Source organism: Cyprinodon tularosa, unplaced genomic scaffold, assembly GCF_016077235.1.
Source record: "Cyprinodon tularosa strain WSP-4 unplaced genomic scaffold, ASM1607723v1 ctg900, whole genome shotgun sequence".
Classification (NCBI taxonomy): Eukaryota; Metazoa; Chordata; class Actinopteri; order Cyprinodontiformes; family Cyprinodontidae; genus Cyprinodon; species Cyprinodon tularosa.
Genome location: NW_024039675.1, coordinates 195,205 through 213,701, shown reverse-complemented (window position 1 = coordinate 213,701; position 18,497 = coordinate 195,205). Strand labels below are relative to the sequence as shown.

The 18,497-nt window shown below is 36.5% G+C and overlaps 1 protein-coding gene across 1 annotated transcript in view; it reads left to right on the top strand.

The window, feature by feature from the left end:
- cspg4 (chondroitin sulfate proteoglycan 4) overlaps positions 1–18,497 on the top strand; it is a 103,083-nt gene that overhangs the window by 67,615 nt on the left and 16,971 nt on the right. The window contains exons 3-7 of the mRNA XM_038274243.1: positions 1,058–4,603; positions 7,911–8,099; positions 8,201–8,224; positions 8,313–8,588; positions 14,414–14,590. Of these exons, the coding sequence (XP_038130171.1) occupies positions 1,058–4,603; positions 7,911–8,099; positions 8,201–8,224; positions 8,313–8,588; positions 14,414–14,590 (4,212 nt within the window). The remainder of the gene's footprint in view (positions 1–1,057; positions 4,604–7,910; positions 8,100–8,200; positions 8,225–8,312; positions 8,589–14,413; positions 14,591–18,497) is intronic.

Here is an 18,497-nt window from a genome sequence, read left to right as displayed (position 1 = left end):
TTAAGGCAGATTCACATGGCATCTCCATCTGGATACCCATGTCCACATAACAGGCTGCAAACTGGCATGTTTATACAAGCAGACCATGTGTCAGCCATGTAGACCTTGCCATCCTTAACATGCTCATGCTGACATAAACAAGAGCAGCAGACTTAAGAGATGCCAGCTAACCAATTCAACGGGAATTTTACACTTACACAATTTGCTGCACTGTAACCAGTTCACAACCTAAACCTATTTTCTCTCTCCCTCCATTCAATTTTTACGCCCTGCTTCATACTTTATTCATATAACTTGTTCAAAATTTCTACCTTGTTTTAAGTTTGAGTGGGCACTAAGTTCAGGGCCATATGTTTTTAAAACATGAAATCTAAGGTTAAGCTAATTCAGAAGGATTTTCCACAAGACCAACATCCCAGTCCACTTTACACCCAACGAATCCCTCAGATAGAGGCTGTCCAATCAAGTACATGATGCAATCTCAAGGAAAAGAGAAAAAAGAACCTAAACATCTATTAGGCATTAGGTGCAGCCATATTTAGATATGCCTTACGTGTCTCTACAATTAAGGAAACTGAAAACTAGGGAAAATTTCCAGTTGTTTACATTTTAAAATCTTTGGGTTGAAGTAGAATGGCATGATCAAGGTTGAACCACAAATTAAAAAGAAAAACAGAACACCAAATCAAAAGCAGCTTGATGAAATCGGCTTGATGATTTCATTCATTAAAGGCAATTTGTATGTATTTTATAAACTATATATATTTTTTTGTATTACTGTGTCATACAAGTCTTACGTCACCTTAAAGATAAGAGGTTCTGAAAGAATGTGTGTTGGTCTGCCATTTTCACATCCACAAAAATATATTTTAGAAGTGTGTGTACCTATTGTGTACACTGTATGAATTATGAATTGTAATAATAATGAGTTTATATTTCTGAAATTAAAAAATGTTTATTCAACTTTAGATTTATACACAATAACCAGTTTCTTATTGAAAATAATGTAGATCTGAAGCTACAAATTTCTTAATATATTCATTTTGTCTTTGCATAGGCACGAATGAAACTAGAGGCAGAAGAAGTGATGCTTTCCTCTTCTCAAGGAGAGCCACTGAACAACCTGGTTGACCATCATGTGTTACTGACATTAGAAGACGGCAAGCTCACTATGACAATAGATGGTCTGGTTTCAACATATGTTCCTGTGGGTGCTGGTGAGGAAAGACTAAACATTGACCAAGGTATCTGGCTTGGAGGAACTGGTGACCTGGACACTCCCTACCTCAGCAATGCCATCCCACCTTTCCGTGGCTGCATGAACAACATTATGTTGGAATCCCATAAATTTGACATTCTCAAATTGGCATTTAAGCAATGCCATGACACCAAGGAATCCTGCAGCAGTGAGTTTGATCATAACGATGGAGAGGCAATCAGTTTCAGCACCCCGGATTCCTTTGTGTCTTTTCCAACATGGAGTGGATTTAATCATGACCAAAGGACACTTGAATTTCTAATGAAAACCACCTTAGATGAGGCTTTACTTGTTTTCCACCATGGCAGTGAGTCAGACTTCATTGCTGTTGGTGTTTTAGGAGGCCATCTCAAAGGGGTTCTGGACCTTGGGGAAGGGGTGAAGGTCCTTGATAATACACAAGTACAGTTGGATGATGATCAGTGGCACAGAGTTAAAATTCAGGTTAGCCCGACCTCTTTTGCTCTTATTATAGACAGCCGGATATCCTCCATTTCTCTCGACTCAGCACAAAAACTGGATTTGATAGGAAACCTGTATTTTGGAGGCATCCAGGCTAAAATGAAGGAGGTATTCCATGAAAGTGGGTCCTTAAGCCGTTTGGAGACGTACATGTCATCTGAGTCATTTATTGGATGCTTTGGAGAAATCTCAGTAAATCAAAGGGACCGAACCCTGCAAGATGCTCTGGTCACCAAAGATGTTCATATAAAATGTGAAGGAGAAGACTATGACTACTCAGCTTACTATGAAAATGAAACGACAACCCCTTTCCCACCTGTCATCATTCAATATCCTGATCCTACAACAAGAGAGCAAGATTGTCATCCAACAGAATCTGAGCCTGAGGTGTTCAGAAATGTAACCAAATTTCTTAAAATCGCCCCTTTGCTAGTTCCTGAAGGTGGGGAAACGTATCTAGATATCAACAACCTGAACCCTTCATTTGACCTCAGTGTTGCAGGATTGCGTCAATCTGAGATTGTCTTTGAACTTCATAATGAGCCTCTGTATGGCCTGGTTGATATCAACCTAAAAAGAAGCACAAGAGAATTCACCCTCCTGGATGTGGTCAACAAGAAAATTAAGTATATGCATGATGGAAATGAAGGTACCAAAGATCAAATCCAATTAGAAGTATTTGCTCAAAGTAACAGTTACCTCCCAGAGTGCTTAAAAACACCTCAAAGTTATTTGCTTCCAGTTATGATCATTCCAGGCAACAAGCAACAGACACCAGGTGTCGCTGTTGCACAAATTACTATCGCAGAAAAGGCAAGGTCTCGTTTGAGTCCCAGTCTTCTTCAAATAACTCAGACAGACTCCAGTTGTGACCAATTAATAATAACTGTGACAATAAGTCCTTCTTTTGATTTTGGTTACCTGGAAAATGGGAAGCAACCAGGAAGAAAAATCTCAGAGTTTACATGCAGAGAGCTGAAAGATGGAAATATCTTTTTCATACACAAAGCAGGTGAAGCCAGTGAATTAGGTATAAAAGTGTCTGATGGTGAGTCAGTAAAGCAGTCAGGCAGTTTTATTCTTTTAGCAACACAACCATCTGTGGGTATTGTCATAAACGCTGGCCTTAGTTTGGTCCAAGGGAGCAATAAGTCCATAGGGATTGATAATCTAAATTATATTGCTTATCCTCTTCATGGGGATATCCTTTATAACATCACTAATCCTCCAGCATTAGGGGAATTAAGAGTTAGGACAACTGATGGCACGTACAAAGAGGTAACAAGCTTCCATCAGTTTCATCTGGAAAAAGAGCTAATTAGGTATTTTAGCACAGATGCAAGTGACCAAGAAACTACCGTAGTGGATACATTTCAGTTTAATGTCTATTTGGGAGATTCTACTATCTTAGATAACATCTTTAGTGTTGAGATCCAACCCCCCAAAATAAAAATTTCAAACCTAGAACCTTTGCAAGTCAGAGCTGGAACAAAACAAGCAATTAAAAATCTTCAACCTGAAGTGTCGGGAAGAAACCCAGATCCAAAGACAATTAACTACATCCTTGTCAAGCCTCCTTCACTTGGAAGTCTGCAGATATTAGACGAAGAGTTGAAAGAGGGGGACATCTTCACACAGATGGACATTTTGAACGATGCTTTGACTTACACACTACGAATGCAAGGAGTTGGGGTTAGTTTCGACCAGTTTCAGTTCAGAGTCTTTCAGGAAGACCAGTACTCTCCAACATACAACTTCCCAATCGGCATACTTTCCAGTTCGAATGAAGATGTTTTAACAAATAAGGAGCTGGTGGTTTTACAAGGGGGTGAGCAAACTTTGAACAAAAAACATCTCTGGCTTCAGTCTGCAAATTCTGGAGACATTTTGTATAATGTCATACAAGAGCCAAAGCATGGACGACTCATAAGGGATTCCCCACACGGAGAGCCGAGATTTGAGGGGGCCATAAAATTATTTAGTAATGAAGATCTTGAATCTCAAAGGCTGATTTACAAGCATGATGGCTCCAGGACCACTAGCGATGAGTTTCATTTCTTTGCAAGTCAGGGAAGTTTAGACAGTCCTAAAAAGGTAATGGGTGTCTTCAAAATAAGGATCCAATTCAAAAATGAGCATGCACCTGTGAGGATCGTGGATAAAGTCTTCAATGTGGTCCGCCATGGTCAGCGCTTGCTCACAACTGATGTAATTCAATTCAAAGACGATGACTCGAATTTTAATGACACACAAATTGTCTATTCAAGAGAAGGAATTCTTTCAGGCAATATCGTGTTGGCATCCAATCCATCGCAGAATGTTTTCCGTTTTACACAAGCTGACCTAAGAGACAAGAATATCTTATTTGTTCACCATGGAGCAGATCTGGAACAGTTCCCCCTGCAGGTTTCAGACGGCTACTATTTAACCACTACACTGCTTCGCATCCAAGCTGGCGATCCCTACCTGAGAGTGATGAACAATGCAATATTCCTCATTGACCACGGAAGTACCAGGACCATAGATACTAACGTGTTGAGTGCTGACTCCAACATGGACATCAGAGACGACAGCGAGATTAAGTTCGAGGTTACATCCCCACCCACGGAGGGCAAGATTATTGTGAGTGGGATTGAGGCTTTGGAATTCACTCAGGAGGACTTGAAAAAAGGAGTCGTGTCGTATGAACATAGCGATGAAAGCCTGAAGGCCAAGGATTCCTTTAGTTTTACTGTCCGAACAAACAGGGCAGAACATTATGAAAGGGGCGAATTCAAGATTACATTAAACCAAGGTTACTTTTCGGAGCTTGAGGTCATAAACAACGAGATCATCTTTTCCTTTGAGGGAGAGCCCACTATAATCAGCCAGGAACATCTCAAGGTAACATTTATAGTCTCTTTGATTACATTCTCTTTAAAATAAATGTTCTCTCTCTTTTTTGTAGTTTATAAATCAAAAAATTCAAACTAACATTTTTGAATTACATTCCAGCAATTATATTTTATCCCGTCAAATTCATTCTTTAATAAATGTTGAAATAATTTTTTTTTCTTTATTTTCTTGAAGTTTGCTTGAATTTTGTCAAATTTTTAGACTGCTGAAAAACAACTTCACTGTTTCATAATCCTTCCAATCAACCACATGAAAGCAGGGGCAGATCATACTGTACAGCTGCTGCTTTTAATGTGGTTTATGCAGTAATTTTCAGTCTATTAGGTGTGGAAAACAGAGCACTAAGCATTCCCTCAGGAGCTTCTTGAAGCCTACAGTTATTTCTAAGATGAGCTTGCCTGCACTTTCTCCTGAAAGCAATTAATGAAGTTTAAATTGCTGGTCCAGTCAAAACACAACCTGAGTCCTTTGTAGGTTTTATCAATCGAAATAATGTGAAACCTTTCATAATTGTGCTCTCAATTCAGCACTGCAATATCTACCTGTGGGTTCACAACCCACTGAAGACAACATCTAGCAAAGTCTTGACAGAATGACCCATCCTATAGCTGGGATGCAGATCTGCCCTTTGGGAGTCTTTGCTTCCTCACCTAAAAAACGGAAAAATGCCTTGTATTCTGGGACTGAAAATAGTAAAAAATAAATAAACATGAGTATGACAGCTACATAGACCAAAGCTTGCTCCACAGAAGGGATTAAAGTATTTCACAGTGAGATTGGCTTTAAATCTACTTAAGCAACAAAAACCAAAACTTCACTTCCAAATGTCATAGAAGTACCTTTAAGAGTTTGCTACCAAAGTTCTCTTGAAGAACGTTTCAGCCCCTTAATGCACAAAAAAACTCACATTCATTAAGTATACATGAAAACCTGAACTTAACATTGCATAGTTAGAATGAAACAACAAGAGTAGTACACTTTAATTTAAGTGTTTATTCAAGGCAGAACCTGCAAGGAAAGTTCATCTCGCAGATGTTTTACACATGCATTCCGATGTACCACTTTAAAACAAAACCTGCGTCTACTGACTTGTTTTCCTAACTGGTTGAGAGGACTTTGCATAATTTATTTATTTTTGTTCCCCCTTTGTTTTCCAAATAGTGCTGCAGACTCCTGTCCAAGATATAATTTAGCTTTGTATTATTAATCACATACTGAATTCTAAATTACCTGTGATAGGTTCACCGGTGTTTCACAGTCAAGAATGCATTTCTCATGAGTATATTAAGTTAGAATATATAATGAAAAGGGCATTATAAGTTTAAACACTGAAGTTCTTTGAAAAAATCTAAACAAGTTGCTGTACACAGTTCATGCACTGTTATTGGTGTATGGTCAAATGTAACATTACTGTTACCTGATATTATTGCTTGAAGCGAGTAAACCCATTCTGAACACTGATAGAATTTCCAGAGGAGCTTTTATGATGCTGGATATGAATTTTAAGTATCAAAGCAAAACAAGCAGCACAAAAAACAGAACAGACTCACTATGGGTTTTGTCTCACTGAAGAGTTGCCTAAAGGCAAGACTCATTGAAAGGAAAGTAAATAATTCTACTATTTTTTTTAGTTTAACTTCCATCCTTCAAGAGCTAACAGTGATACAAAGTTTGTTTTACAGTTTGTATTAAAAAATATATATATATATATATATATAATATATATATATATATATATATATATATATATATATATATATATATATATATATATATATATATATATATATATATATATATATATATATATATATATATATATATATATATATATATATATTCAGGAACCTTCCAGCAATCATCACTCACCACATCTTAAATGATGTCTCCTTTATCTCGTCAATATTGAAATGATTGCTACAAGATGTTTGGTTAACAGCTTTATAAAATAGAAATTAAAAATGCATAAAATACTATCATGTTGTGTTATATACATGCCTTCATCCTTAGAGACATGTGTATTGCTAATTCAGATGTGAGCCGTTTTGAAACACAGGCATACCTCTTTTTAAGACTAAAATAATGTTTTTTTTGACTAAGAATTTTTCTAGGCTTAAAACAAGAACTAAGCATCTACAGGGTCAATGAAAAAGGCTATAATATATTTGTAAAAAAGAAGATTTACTAACAAAGACAATAAAATCATCACTCGACTCGTATGCTTTTTGTCAATTTTTGATGTTTTTCAAAGAGTTTTTGAGCTCATTCTTGATGTGACCCACCTTTGACAACAAAAAAATCCACAAGGGCCACAGATGCACCATGGATGAGTAATTCACACAGGCAAAAAGAAATCGATTTTCCAGATAAAGTCCTTCAGTTTTGTGGTTTATTTCTCCTTAAGCAAGCAAATACAAAAGGACAAACATTTCCTCCATGCTTCTCTTGCGGTGGTAAAAGAAAAAAACCATACACCCACCCAGACTTATAGCCTATTTATGTACTTAATTCCCCCAAATTGCACATGACTAACCAAAAACAAAGGAACATAACTAAATAACCAAAAAACATAATCTTAAAACAAATATCAAATAACAAAATAAAATTAAATAGATTATCCACAAACCGTAAAACTTAGTTAATTATTAACAAAAAATTATTGGCTCTTTCAATTATTTTAATTTAGTTCCTTTCTGTCGGTCTGGGCTATAACAGGTCTAAAGATTTCTAATAGATACCGGCAGAATTTGTCTTTCTACTAAGCTTTCTACTTATACCAAATACACAGCAAACCCAGTTGTCTATTTACACCTATTTGTAACCTAAATGACAGACTATATGTATAAATAGATATTTCTATTTATAGAAATCAGAGTTTACAAGTTAACAGTGGCTATACAGGGGTTGAAAATCATTGAGCAGAAGGTGAATGAGTCTCTGATAAGTATACGATTTTTGTGACCATTGTAGCGCTCTTATATGGGTCCCCTGCTGCTGTCAGGCTCCAAGTTGCTGCATTGGAAATATTGTGTATTTGTCTCTATGTGCTCTTGTGACTGCTTCTTAGGGACTTTCTTAAAAAATAAAACAAAATAAAATAAATAATTTACCCAACTGATAGAAAAAAAACTGTTTTCCATAATTATCAAAATGTCAGCTTTAACTACTTCTACAAAATCTTTGTAGTTAGATGAACTAACTTGTTTACTTTTTAACCCAGGTTTTCTCTAAATTTAATGCAGTTGGTTTTACTCCAACATATAAAATACTGCTATTGTCTACTTTTGTCTTTCAGGTGGAGGAAGCAGGTATCCTTCCCACAGGAACGATTTACACACTGAAAAAATTACCTGAAATCGGTCATGTGGTCATGCTAAAAAACAGTTCAGATGTCACAGCCTCCCCTGTCCTCGAATATGTACAGTCTTTCTCCCAGGAAGACATTGACCTGGGTCGAGTCTTTTACGTCTCTGCATTATGGCAGGTAAATGAGCATTTATTTCAATGTACTTTCGATGGTGATAGTCTGGTTCTGATCTTGTTAAAAAAGAAAAAGTAATAAATTGTTTCATCTGTCTCTTTCAGGAAGGTGACTATTCCACCATGGACGTAAGCAACAGTTAAAAAAATTCTGGCAAAATTTATCAGGTGGCTTGTCGTAGCAGCAGTTAATCATGTGAACATCCGTCTCTTTCAGCGACACGACGAATTCATCTTGGATGTGAGCAACGGTTTCAACACATTGGAGAACTTGACCATCATCGTGGATATTATTCCCCGATTTATACCCATCCAGAGTTCCAACTTCACCATAAAAGAAGGCCTCAGTAAAGCTCTTGATACAGAGATTCTTAACATCTCGCATCCCTTCTACAACTCACTAAATATCGAATTTACTGTTGAGGAGTTTCCACAGAATGGGGAAATACGTGACGACGAAGGAAATGAGCTGCATTACTTTGCATGGGATGATGTAAGCATATACACACTCACATTTTATTTACAGTAATAATGATTAACATGTATTGAACAGCCAAGGTGCTCCTGAAGGACTTAAAAATCTACTCCAGATTTTTGCCTTACAATATCTAAAAAAAAAAAGTGAACACAATATTCTTGAAATTAGGTTTTGAGTTAAAAAGTGAAATGAACAATGGAGTTGGTATTGAACATAACTAATTAATTAGACTTATCATCTTTATCAGCATTCTCTTAAATTGATTTCTTTTGTTTGTTTTGTGCTTTTTACATCGAGTTTGGGATCCTTTTTTGCGGAATACATTTTTTTTTCTACATATTCAAAAAGCAGGACTTTTTTAAATGCTTCAAACCATCCACTGGCTCCACAGAGGAAAGCAGTATTTCGCTAACTCTGTTTATAGTTTGTTGTTACATACCCATAGGATGGTCGCAGAGAGGAGTTATGGCTGTAGCTGCTCTAAACCTGAAATGTTATATTTGAACCAAAAGAACAACATGAGAATCAGAGGATTACTGTTTATTCCACTGTCTTCTAAAGATCATCTGTTCATTGCTGCTTCTGATAGAAACAGGGCTTCCTGGAGATTAATCAATTCAGCTAAATATGTCTGTTTCTAAGTTCATCAATACGCTTTACAACAAAGAGGCTTTGTTATTACCCACCAAGAGATCCTACCTGGTTAAAAAGAAACTTTTTTTCCCCATCCGCTGGGTCTAAACCCACTGACAGAAAACCCACTGATATTAATTCCTACAGGTATTATTGCTATCTAAATATTTTTCTTCAAATCCCTAAAAAATTTGCAGTTTTACAGCTTTATTGCACATAACTTAATTAATGCAATAAATTATTTCTATTTCTTTACCTTTTTGGATTACTTACTAACACAGAGGGTAATTGTCAGGTCAGTAGCCTGTGTAGAGATACAATTACCTCACAAATGTTGAGTTAGTAACAAAAAAACATTAAGAGCTGACATGGTTCTTTGCCATTTTTTTTTTTCATTTTCCATTTGATATTAACCAAATGCATTAGTATTTGTGACAAGTAGTCCAGAGGTTGTCCAATGGCTGATGCATTTTAATATCTAATGCACATAATGCTTAACGTTTGCACCAAACCAATTAATTTAAGGGAAATGAAAAATGCTTTCATATCTCAGGGCCAAAGACCTCCCATTGTGGTCTCTCTTTGATAGCAAAAGAAAGTATTAATGTTTATATTCCACCCTAATCGCTCAGGGAAAAATAGTAAAACATCTCATTTGAATCACTGCATTGTGGTTGCTGCGCCACAGCAAGGCTTCAGAGTCAAGTTTTCCCCAGTTATTAGCAGTTAGCTCTGTTTGGAGTTTGTTGTGCTGTTTCAGGCGGAGTTGTGGGGGAAGAATGTGGAAGCTGCTGCAGCACTTCTATCTGGTCTCACTCCATGTGGTTGAGGCGCCCCAGCTTTGGGAAAGTATGAAAAATGAATGAGTTCTTACAAGCGGAAAAACATCATGCATTGTGAATGGAGAACATAGTGTAGCGGAGGTAGTTAGTCACAAATCTCATAGTTGCTACAGTTAGCCTTGGTTATTCTCTCCCTCACTCTCTGCTTTGCTGAGCCAAGGTGGAAAATCTGACGTTGCCTTCGGACTGCTCCAAGCAAAAAATAAACCGGCCTGTAATAATAAGTGGGTGCATACAAACGTCCCGCTATTTGTCCCGACAGACTCACTCATATGTTTCCTAAAGATTCTAATTGATATATTAAATTGACTTATGAATAGTATGAGTTGTGTTAGAATATGAAAGAGGAAAACAATAGAGGAAAGTCTTTCCATTTTCCAAGCAATTAACCCCATAGAAAAGCAGTTCCTCCACCTTTGAATCCTTCTTAAAAAGCTCTGTGAAAGAAAAGATTACAATATGAAATAACCATGAATCAGGAAGTCCTGTTGAAGTTTTAATAGCTTGCTGTAACACAAGTAGCAGATGGAAACATGCAGAGAGAGTTATTTAAAAAGATCTACATTAACTTCTGCTAGAAGATGTGTCTGATATCAGCACAATCTGAGTCATACAGAAACACACAGCCCCTCTTTTAAACGTATGCAAGCTCTGTTAGGTCTAAGATGTTATTTAGTTAGTTTCAGGATAAAGGAGATCACTTTTTTGCATGTAGATTCAATATGGAGCAAAAACGATTTGGCTTTTGCAGCAGAAAAGGATAGCTTCCCTTTTAGAGTTGAACACCAAAGTATACCTCATTTGTCTTAAAATATCACCAAATTTAAAAAAAAGTCACAGTGGTTAATGGGAACCTTAATGTTTCCACTGGATGGTTTCTCACACATAAGCCAATGATTATTCACTTTGAAAATGTAGGTATGAGACAAGTCTAACCAAATTATCATCCTGTGTGAAACAAGATAAGAGCCTTTTAAGCACTTCCTGTCATAGGAAGAGCCTAGTATAAGAGTAAAATGGGTTGTAAATGTAAAAATATTGTAACAGCTTAAGTGTGAGCTATTTCAGATTACTGTAATGTCAGGCAGTCACCTGAATTGAAAATGGTTTTACATGGCCCATTCTCCAAAGGTTTTTACACAGGAAGATCATTAGGAGCGGGCTGCCTCCTATCTCAATTTCCCATGTAGGTTGTCATTGACTTCTGTATAAATAAGCATTCAATCTAAATGATGGCGATGGTTTAAAGGAAGGAGATTCTACAATCTGGGATGTGTCTTTTTATTATTTAAGAGCGGAAAAACAAAAATCAGAGGCTTGCTTTTTGTTTTGGTTTTCTTTTGGTAGTTTTGAAGTGAGATTTTGATGCTACCTTACCTGCAGTAGCACGCATATCAGCATCTGTTTCATTCAGTTGAAATCCAGACAAGATGGTCTGAGAGGAGAGAAAATAAAACTGGACTTCTACCATCTTAAGAAGTTAGGTTGGTTTAAATGTACAGTGGAGGAATTTTGCGAATTTTTTAAAAGCACTGCCCTCTCCAATAATAAAAAAAAAGGCACATGCACACACCAGTACTCACTCCAGAAAGGGATCCCCTATTAAACTCATGTGAGAGCATGCATGAGCCCAATGAATTACCTTATCTTCCCTGGAAAGTTACAATATAGAGGTATATAATGTTTACTAGCATTGATGTGAAATGGATTTCTCCAAATACCATGCCAAACTTTACCTGTCGAGTAGAAACTTTGCAACCGAGGCATCAGTGGGAAGCTCGACCTGTGACTTCACTGCACGCAATCACGTGAAATCACTCTGTTCTTGTTTCTCTCTTTTGAGGCCTTTCTGTTCTTATCATACACTTCGTAGACACTTTTTCTCTTACAACTCTCGGCCATTTTCAAAGAACTTCGGTGATAAAGGTGAATTTCAATGACTGTCTGAAACCGTAGCTCACCACAGATAGCCTGAAAGTGCGTATGTGCAGAAAAACATAGCGAGCGCGAGGTACGGCCTTACGTAAAAATATCACCAGAATGATTGACAATTAGGAGGATAACTAATTTAGATGATCCACCTGGAAAAAGAAAATCCTCCGCCACACCTTAATGCAAACTAAAAAATGCTTGCCAGTGAACAAACAGACACAACACAGAATGCAGCTTTTTGGAACAACAAAATACAAAACATAATAAATCCTTCAGCTCAAGATAAATATCAAATGTAAATCTTTATTTAGATCAGGAAGGTGTTTAATGTCCACCCACATTCATTTTCCCAGATAACAGACTTACTGTTTGACTGACTTTTCCTTAGATGAAAAGATGGTGAAGTTTGTTAGTCTAGATACCAGTCATATGGGATCCATTTGGCTCTTCTGGCTCCGTAAAGATCCCCTAACTTTCCTGGGGGCCTACTGGTACTTGTTCAGAGAAAGTTCTAAGTGTTGCCAGAGCTGTCAGAAAATCTCCAGAGGATGCTGATATGCATGCTTTTTTTTTATATATATATATATATATATATATATATATATATATATATATATATATATATATATATATATATATATATATATATATATATATATATATATATATATATATATATATACAGATCAGGGTAAAAGCCTATGAAATAATCAGAGGCATTCTTTTCTGTTTAGATTTAGCTGAGTTTACCTCACCAATTTCCACGGCGGTGAGGTCTGGTTTTTATTTGTTTGATTTTTTTGCGTTTGGGGCTTGATCATTCAACTAAATTACATTCATCTCTTTTGAAGTAGGATTATCTAAGCAACCAAAAAAAATATTAAAGAAATCTTTTTTTTTTCCTGCAGTGAAAAAAAATCTCATGTTGTAAATCATCTATTTAAAAAACGTGCTGCAGCATCTTTTACAAAATCATAGTAAATGCAACTGAATCCTATCATTACAATAAATTCATGTTAATTTCCAATCTCGCTCCAAGACTGCAGCTTTTCACTACACAGGTCCACAGTATGTATTTCCCCTGTCTGGTAAGCATCCATGTGTTTCAGTTTGCAATACAGACATTGTGTTATACGTGTGTTCTGGGAAATAGCTCCTCTAGGGCCACAAAGAACAGTGTTTTCCACATTCAGGGTAATAAGTGTTTCATCAATCTAACTAATAATGCAGATGATTAGAGAACTGTCTGATCTGACTGTAGTTCTTAGCCCATATGGGAGAAATAACCCTGATACTGTAAAATCATTCTGATTGGGGAAACAGATTACGGAAGACTCTGAGACGGAACAAATCGTGCAGACTGAGACATTTCAGATGCTTTTATTACTTTTTTCATTGTTTTAATTTGCATTTTACTTCTTTCAAATGGAATAAATTTCCTTTTTCTATCTAAGAATTCCCCTTGGATCATCAATACTGCGTAAAGGAGATACAGAGATATAGTGGTGAATAAATTGTTTTTAAAGGTTTGCATTATATGCAAACCTTTTGCTCTTTATCAAGTATTCTGAATAATACAACAAATAAATACATAAACTTGATAAAACACAGCAGACGGACACCAGAAAAGGAGGTTGTTCATTAAACATGACTGTAGAAACTGGACCTCATTCTGTCTCTCCACCCCTCTTCCAGACTACAAGAGCTCAGTTTTTGGGCAACTGTCCTACTTTTATCCCCATAAGACACTTTAGACATTGTCTCTGGTTAAGGAGTGGCTTAACACGGGGAATGTGACAGTTCTAGTCCGTGTCCTGGTCTGCTGAAGCTCTGAATCCAGCTGCAGTGCACACCTTGTCAACCTCCCCTTTCTCCTCAAATTCATCTTCGGGCTTTGGTTCATAATGCACCTTGCTCTACCTCACTTTTCTTTTACACACAACTTTCTATTAGAATGAACACATTGCACTGTAACAGCAAGCATCTTTAAACCCAATTGTATAATGGTATCCTTTAGGTGTAAGATTGAATTGCATTTTGGATTCATTACAGTGTATGAAATTAATCTATATGATGTATGGCATATTTTTGTGAAGATACGCTGGTATTATGGCAGTATAATCATGGATTTACAACTATAGATTGGCTTTTCCTATCCAGTTTTAATCAGTCTGAAAAAGTGCTTAAACAGCCCAATGAAAATTTTTGTTAATCTTAAGCTTTATTGTGGTTTAAGGAATTAAATGCGACAGGAAAAGGTCTGAATAATTGTGCAAATGAGATATTCCTTTGTTTGTATTAACATCTTTCAGTCGCAACAGATTTCCTCTTTGCCTAAGCCTGAAAGCTAAAATGACTCTTTGTTTCAAAGGGAATCAAATTCATTTTAGATTCAGAAGTAAGTGACATCTGGATGCTTTTTGTTTCCCGCAGGTAAAAATGGGAAAAATCTTCTACATGCATGACAGCAGTGAGACGACAGAGGACAGTTTTACACTCTCTGCCTCCTCTTATGAGAATAATCGCCGGAGTCACAATGTCACAATCTCAGTTTCTATCATACCAGTGAACGATGAGCCGCCAAAAGTGACACGCAATACCGGCCTGGAGGTAAAGCTTCTCTCTTTGACACCACATAAGCTACTTTTCTTTGGGATAAAGGCAGTGGAGAGATGCTTGAAGAGAAATGTCATGGAAAACAAAAAAACTGTTAATTCTATTTTTACCATAGATATAGTTGTTTTTTAAGTGTAATAAAATGTTATACACACAATATCATTTTGGACTGTAGGGATGTAGGTTCTGCAGTCTCTTTAAATCTGATCAAAATAATAAAGAGAACACATAAAATATAGCAAATGATAGCATTATAAGAGTTTATGAGATTTTTAAGGATTCAAGGGATTGCCAAAATGTTTTAATGAAACAGATCAATGATTCAAAAATAGTATCCAGTTGTTATAGGTGATACGTCTCATTTTAATAAAGACACTTAAGAAAATCCTCTTTTTTGCAAAGAGTAATATAACCTTTTTTTCTCTGCATAGAGTGGCTGGGTTGTTTGCTTAGTTAGCTTGCTTACTATCTGCAGCCATAGAATCCTCAGTAGCTGTAGCATGTCAACTGTAAATAAAACAGTAAACTGCTGTAGTATATAATAGGGAATGCCTGCTTTTTTAATCTAATTTCCAGACCATGACTTTCTGAAAACAAAAACTTTTGCTTTTGTAAACAGCAAATGAGAATGATTCTTATTGTGCGAATACAGGTAGCAGTATAAAAGAATAATTTAATGTTTTTTTCAAACCATGGAACCTTTGCCCAATGTCTGAAGGATGCTTTTGAGGAGCAGAATGTTCACATTTTGGTTTGAAAGGGGAGTGAAGGAAGCCATTTATGTTAAGAAAGAAAAACCAACCTTAAAAAGAGGGGGTGGACTTCAGGTTTCAGTTTGAGTTGATTCCTTCCCGTTATCATCTCAACCTCTACCCTCATGCAGGGGGCGAAAACCACTCGCCTGTGCAGCCAGGCCAGCAATTGCCCCTAACAACCCCCATTTCAGAGCCATATATCAATATCAGGTAGCCTATTGCAGGCTAACAAAAGACACAAAGACTCCTCATTCCTAAAGGTAGACCCGTTCTTCTGGTTCAATTTACATGTTTTCAAAGCCAAAACAACTTTTTGGGGTACTACATAAAGTTTTGAACTCAACATTAATTCTGAAATTATGAATGAAAAAGCTTCCTGGATGGGAAGCGAAATGTCTTCAAACTTGGAAACAAAGTCCAGTGGATTGTTTTTTTTAACTTCTTCGGAATGACTGTGACCTGGTAGACTGAGAATCTTCACCAGCATCTGGGGGATGTTGTTTCAGACCTTACTGTTTGCTAATATTTAGGTAACTTTGGCTGACAGTTACAACTAATTATCTTTTAGCCAATCTTAGGCAGTCTTTGGGTAATGCCGATCAAAAGTAACTGCAAAATTTACATACAGCAAATGTTTGCTGCACATTCTTCCCAAATGTTCCCTTAGCCCATATATTTGCAGAGACCTTTGTGCAGCCTATGTATGCTTTTATTATAGCTAAACAGGACCAAGGGGAGTACCAAAGATGAAAACTGAACACATTCCAATGAAATCTAGAACAATAAGACATCTTTTTTTTTATTCTGTTCATTTGCAAAAAGGCTTTTTTTTTTTGTATATCTTAATTATGGAGTTAACATTTGTGGTAATTTATTGGGCTGGAGAGCAAGACTTTATGATAAAACATAAAAGAATAATGTATGTTTATTATCATCACTTACTTTTCTCATTGTGGCCAAATTCTTACCAGTCTTTCAAACTGACTCTTCTGTCAGTTGAGTAGCAGAAGTTTCAGAGGTTCAGTTGGTTTGACTCTGCCATTAAGTAACTTAGGCAGTAGGAAAGAAAAGGATCCAGTAATCAGCTCACAAAAACTGGAAACCAACTGTGTCATTTAGCCCTCCCCGCTCTGCCTGCGGCTCCTCCATCTCCCTGGCAACCCATATTTTTGGAAAACCAGGCGGTGGACGAGACCGCTGCTTTCTGGCAGAGTGAAAGGCAGCTTCCAATCCCTGCGACTCCTCTGCTGTGGCTGCAGAATGTAACATAATAACGTACGGAGACGTGTAAGCCACACAGAGCCGGGGCTGGCCCCAGCTGCAGTTGGGCTGATTTAAAACAGGAAGTGTGTGTTTATGTGTGTGTTTGGGTGTGTGTAAGTGAATCAGACATAAATACTTACATGGTCCTGATCAGAATGTGGTCAAGCTCAGCTGTTCTGAATACAGTGCACATCCATGTCCATCTGCATCAGGCTTCTTCTCAACTTTGCATTCTGAGGTTCTTTCTTTCTGTCTGCTTTTCTGTCTCTTTTTGTCCACCAGATTTCTACATTATAATAAATGCATAAATATTGATCTGACTCTCTAATATTTCTACTTTTTATTCTCATAAACATTAGATTATAAGCTACCATTGATTTGAGCCTCAAGTATCACATCAAGCTTCTTTTCTTCAGACATTTTCATATTCCATATCTTCATTTTCCTATTGCCTTTCTATTTTCACTTCCCACTCCAGCAACCTTAGCTCTGCTTCTAAACCTGTTGAGACTTTGGTTGTAACGACTTCATACCCCCAGAGACTCTGATAAAAGGAAAAAAAAAACAATACTGTCTTCTTGAGTCACCTGCGAACTAAGTCATTTGTCTATGGCTGCTACTTCATTAGTGTCTCAATATGGAATCTTAGCCATTGTGTGCAATCAAATTGAATTTGCAATCTATCCTCTTTAGTTGCTAAATGCATTGATTGTTATATAAACCATCATTTTGCTGGATAATTTTTGGAAAACCTGCCCTACATTGTGCAGGTATGGAATGTAACAATGTAGCCATCTAGTGGTACAGACCAGGAACTACACTGTAAATAAATACAAAGCTTGAATTTACACACGTATAGATTATCAGAATCAGAAATCTTTTAATAATCCCAGAGAAATTACTTTTGTTACACACTCCAGATACAACTTTATATATATATATATATATATATATATATATATATATATATATATATATATATATATATATATATATATATATATATATATATATATATATATATATATATATATATATATATATATATATATATACACAACAAACAGCACAAGATAATAAAGATATAAATATATACACATATAACTCTTCTTATATATATATGTATGTACATATATGGATATGTATAACTAAATCCAAATAAAGTGATAGTGACACTGCAAAAATAGTGCAAGGAATGAATAAATTATCCTTGAAACCTTAAGTAATATCTTTGAGAATGTCCTTTGTTCGTATACTCTAAGGATTTTTTTACGTTCTGTCAATCATCCTTATCATCTTAAAAAAACTTACATTAAGGTGTTAATTTTTGTATTTTGTCAAACCAATGTACGAAAGCCCAATTCCCTTCATACCATATGGTTCGGCAGATGACCCTGGACAGAGGTTCCACATGGCCAAGGAATAAATAAACTATCTGAAAATATTAGGGTGAATTTCTCCTTTTAATGGACGTTCTTAAACTCTGATTACAGAACATCAATATAGGCTGCTCCATAATTCCTTTAGTTTTTTTTTTTTAATCCCCCTAGAGACACTTTATGTAAGCAGACTTGGAAGAATGGCGGCTAGGTATCATAACATATGCATTTCTCTCCTGGTTCATGACGCTTATAAACAGTCCAGGTGGGAGCTATTATCCGCTGAGTCATCTCTGCATACTACACCATATCTGGACTTACTTAAAGAACTCTCTCTCTCTCTCTTCTGAAGGCTTCTGTGAGCAGAAGGACAAAGAACAGGAGTGCATTGAGCAGCTGTCTCTTCAAGAGATGGTGGGTTTTCTGCTGGAAGGCAAACAGATCCACTTCCGCTCTTTTTCACAAAGAGTGGAATTGGCTCAGATTGTTTGAGTTAGTCTCCAT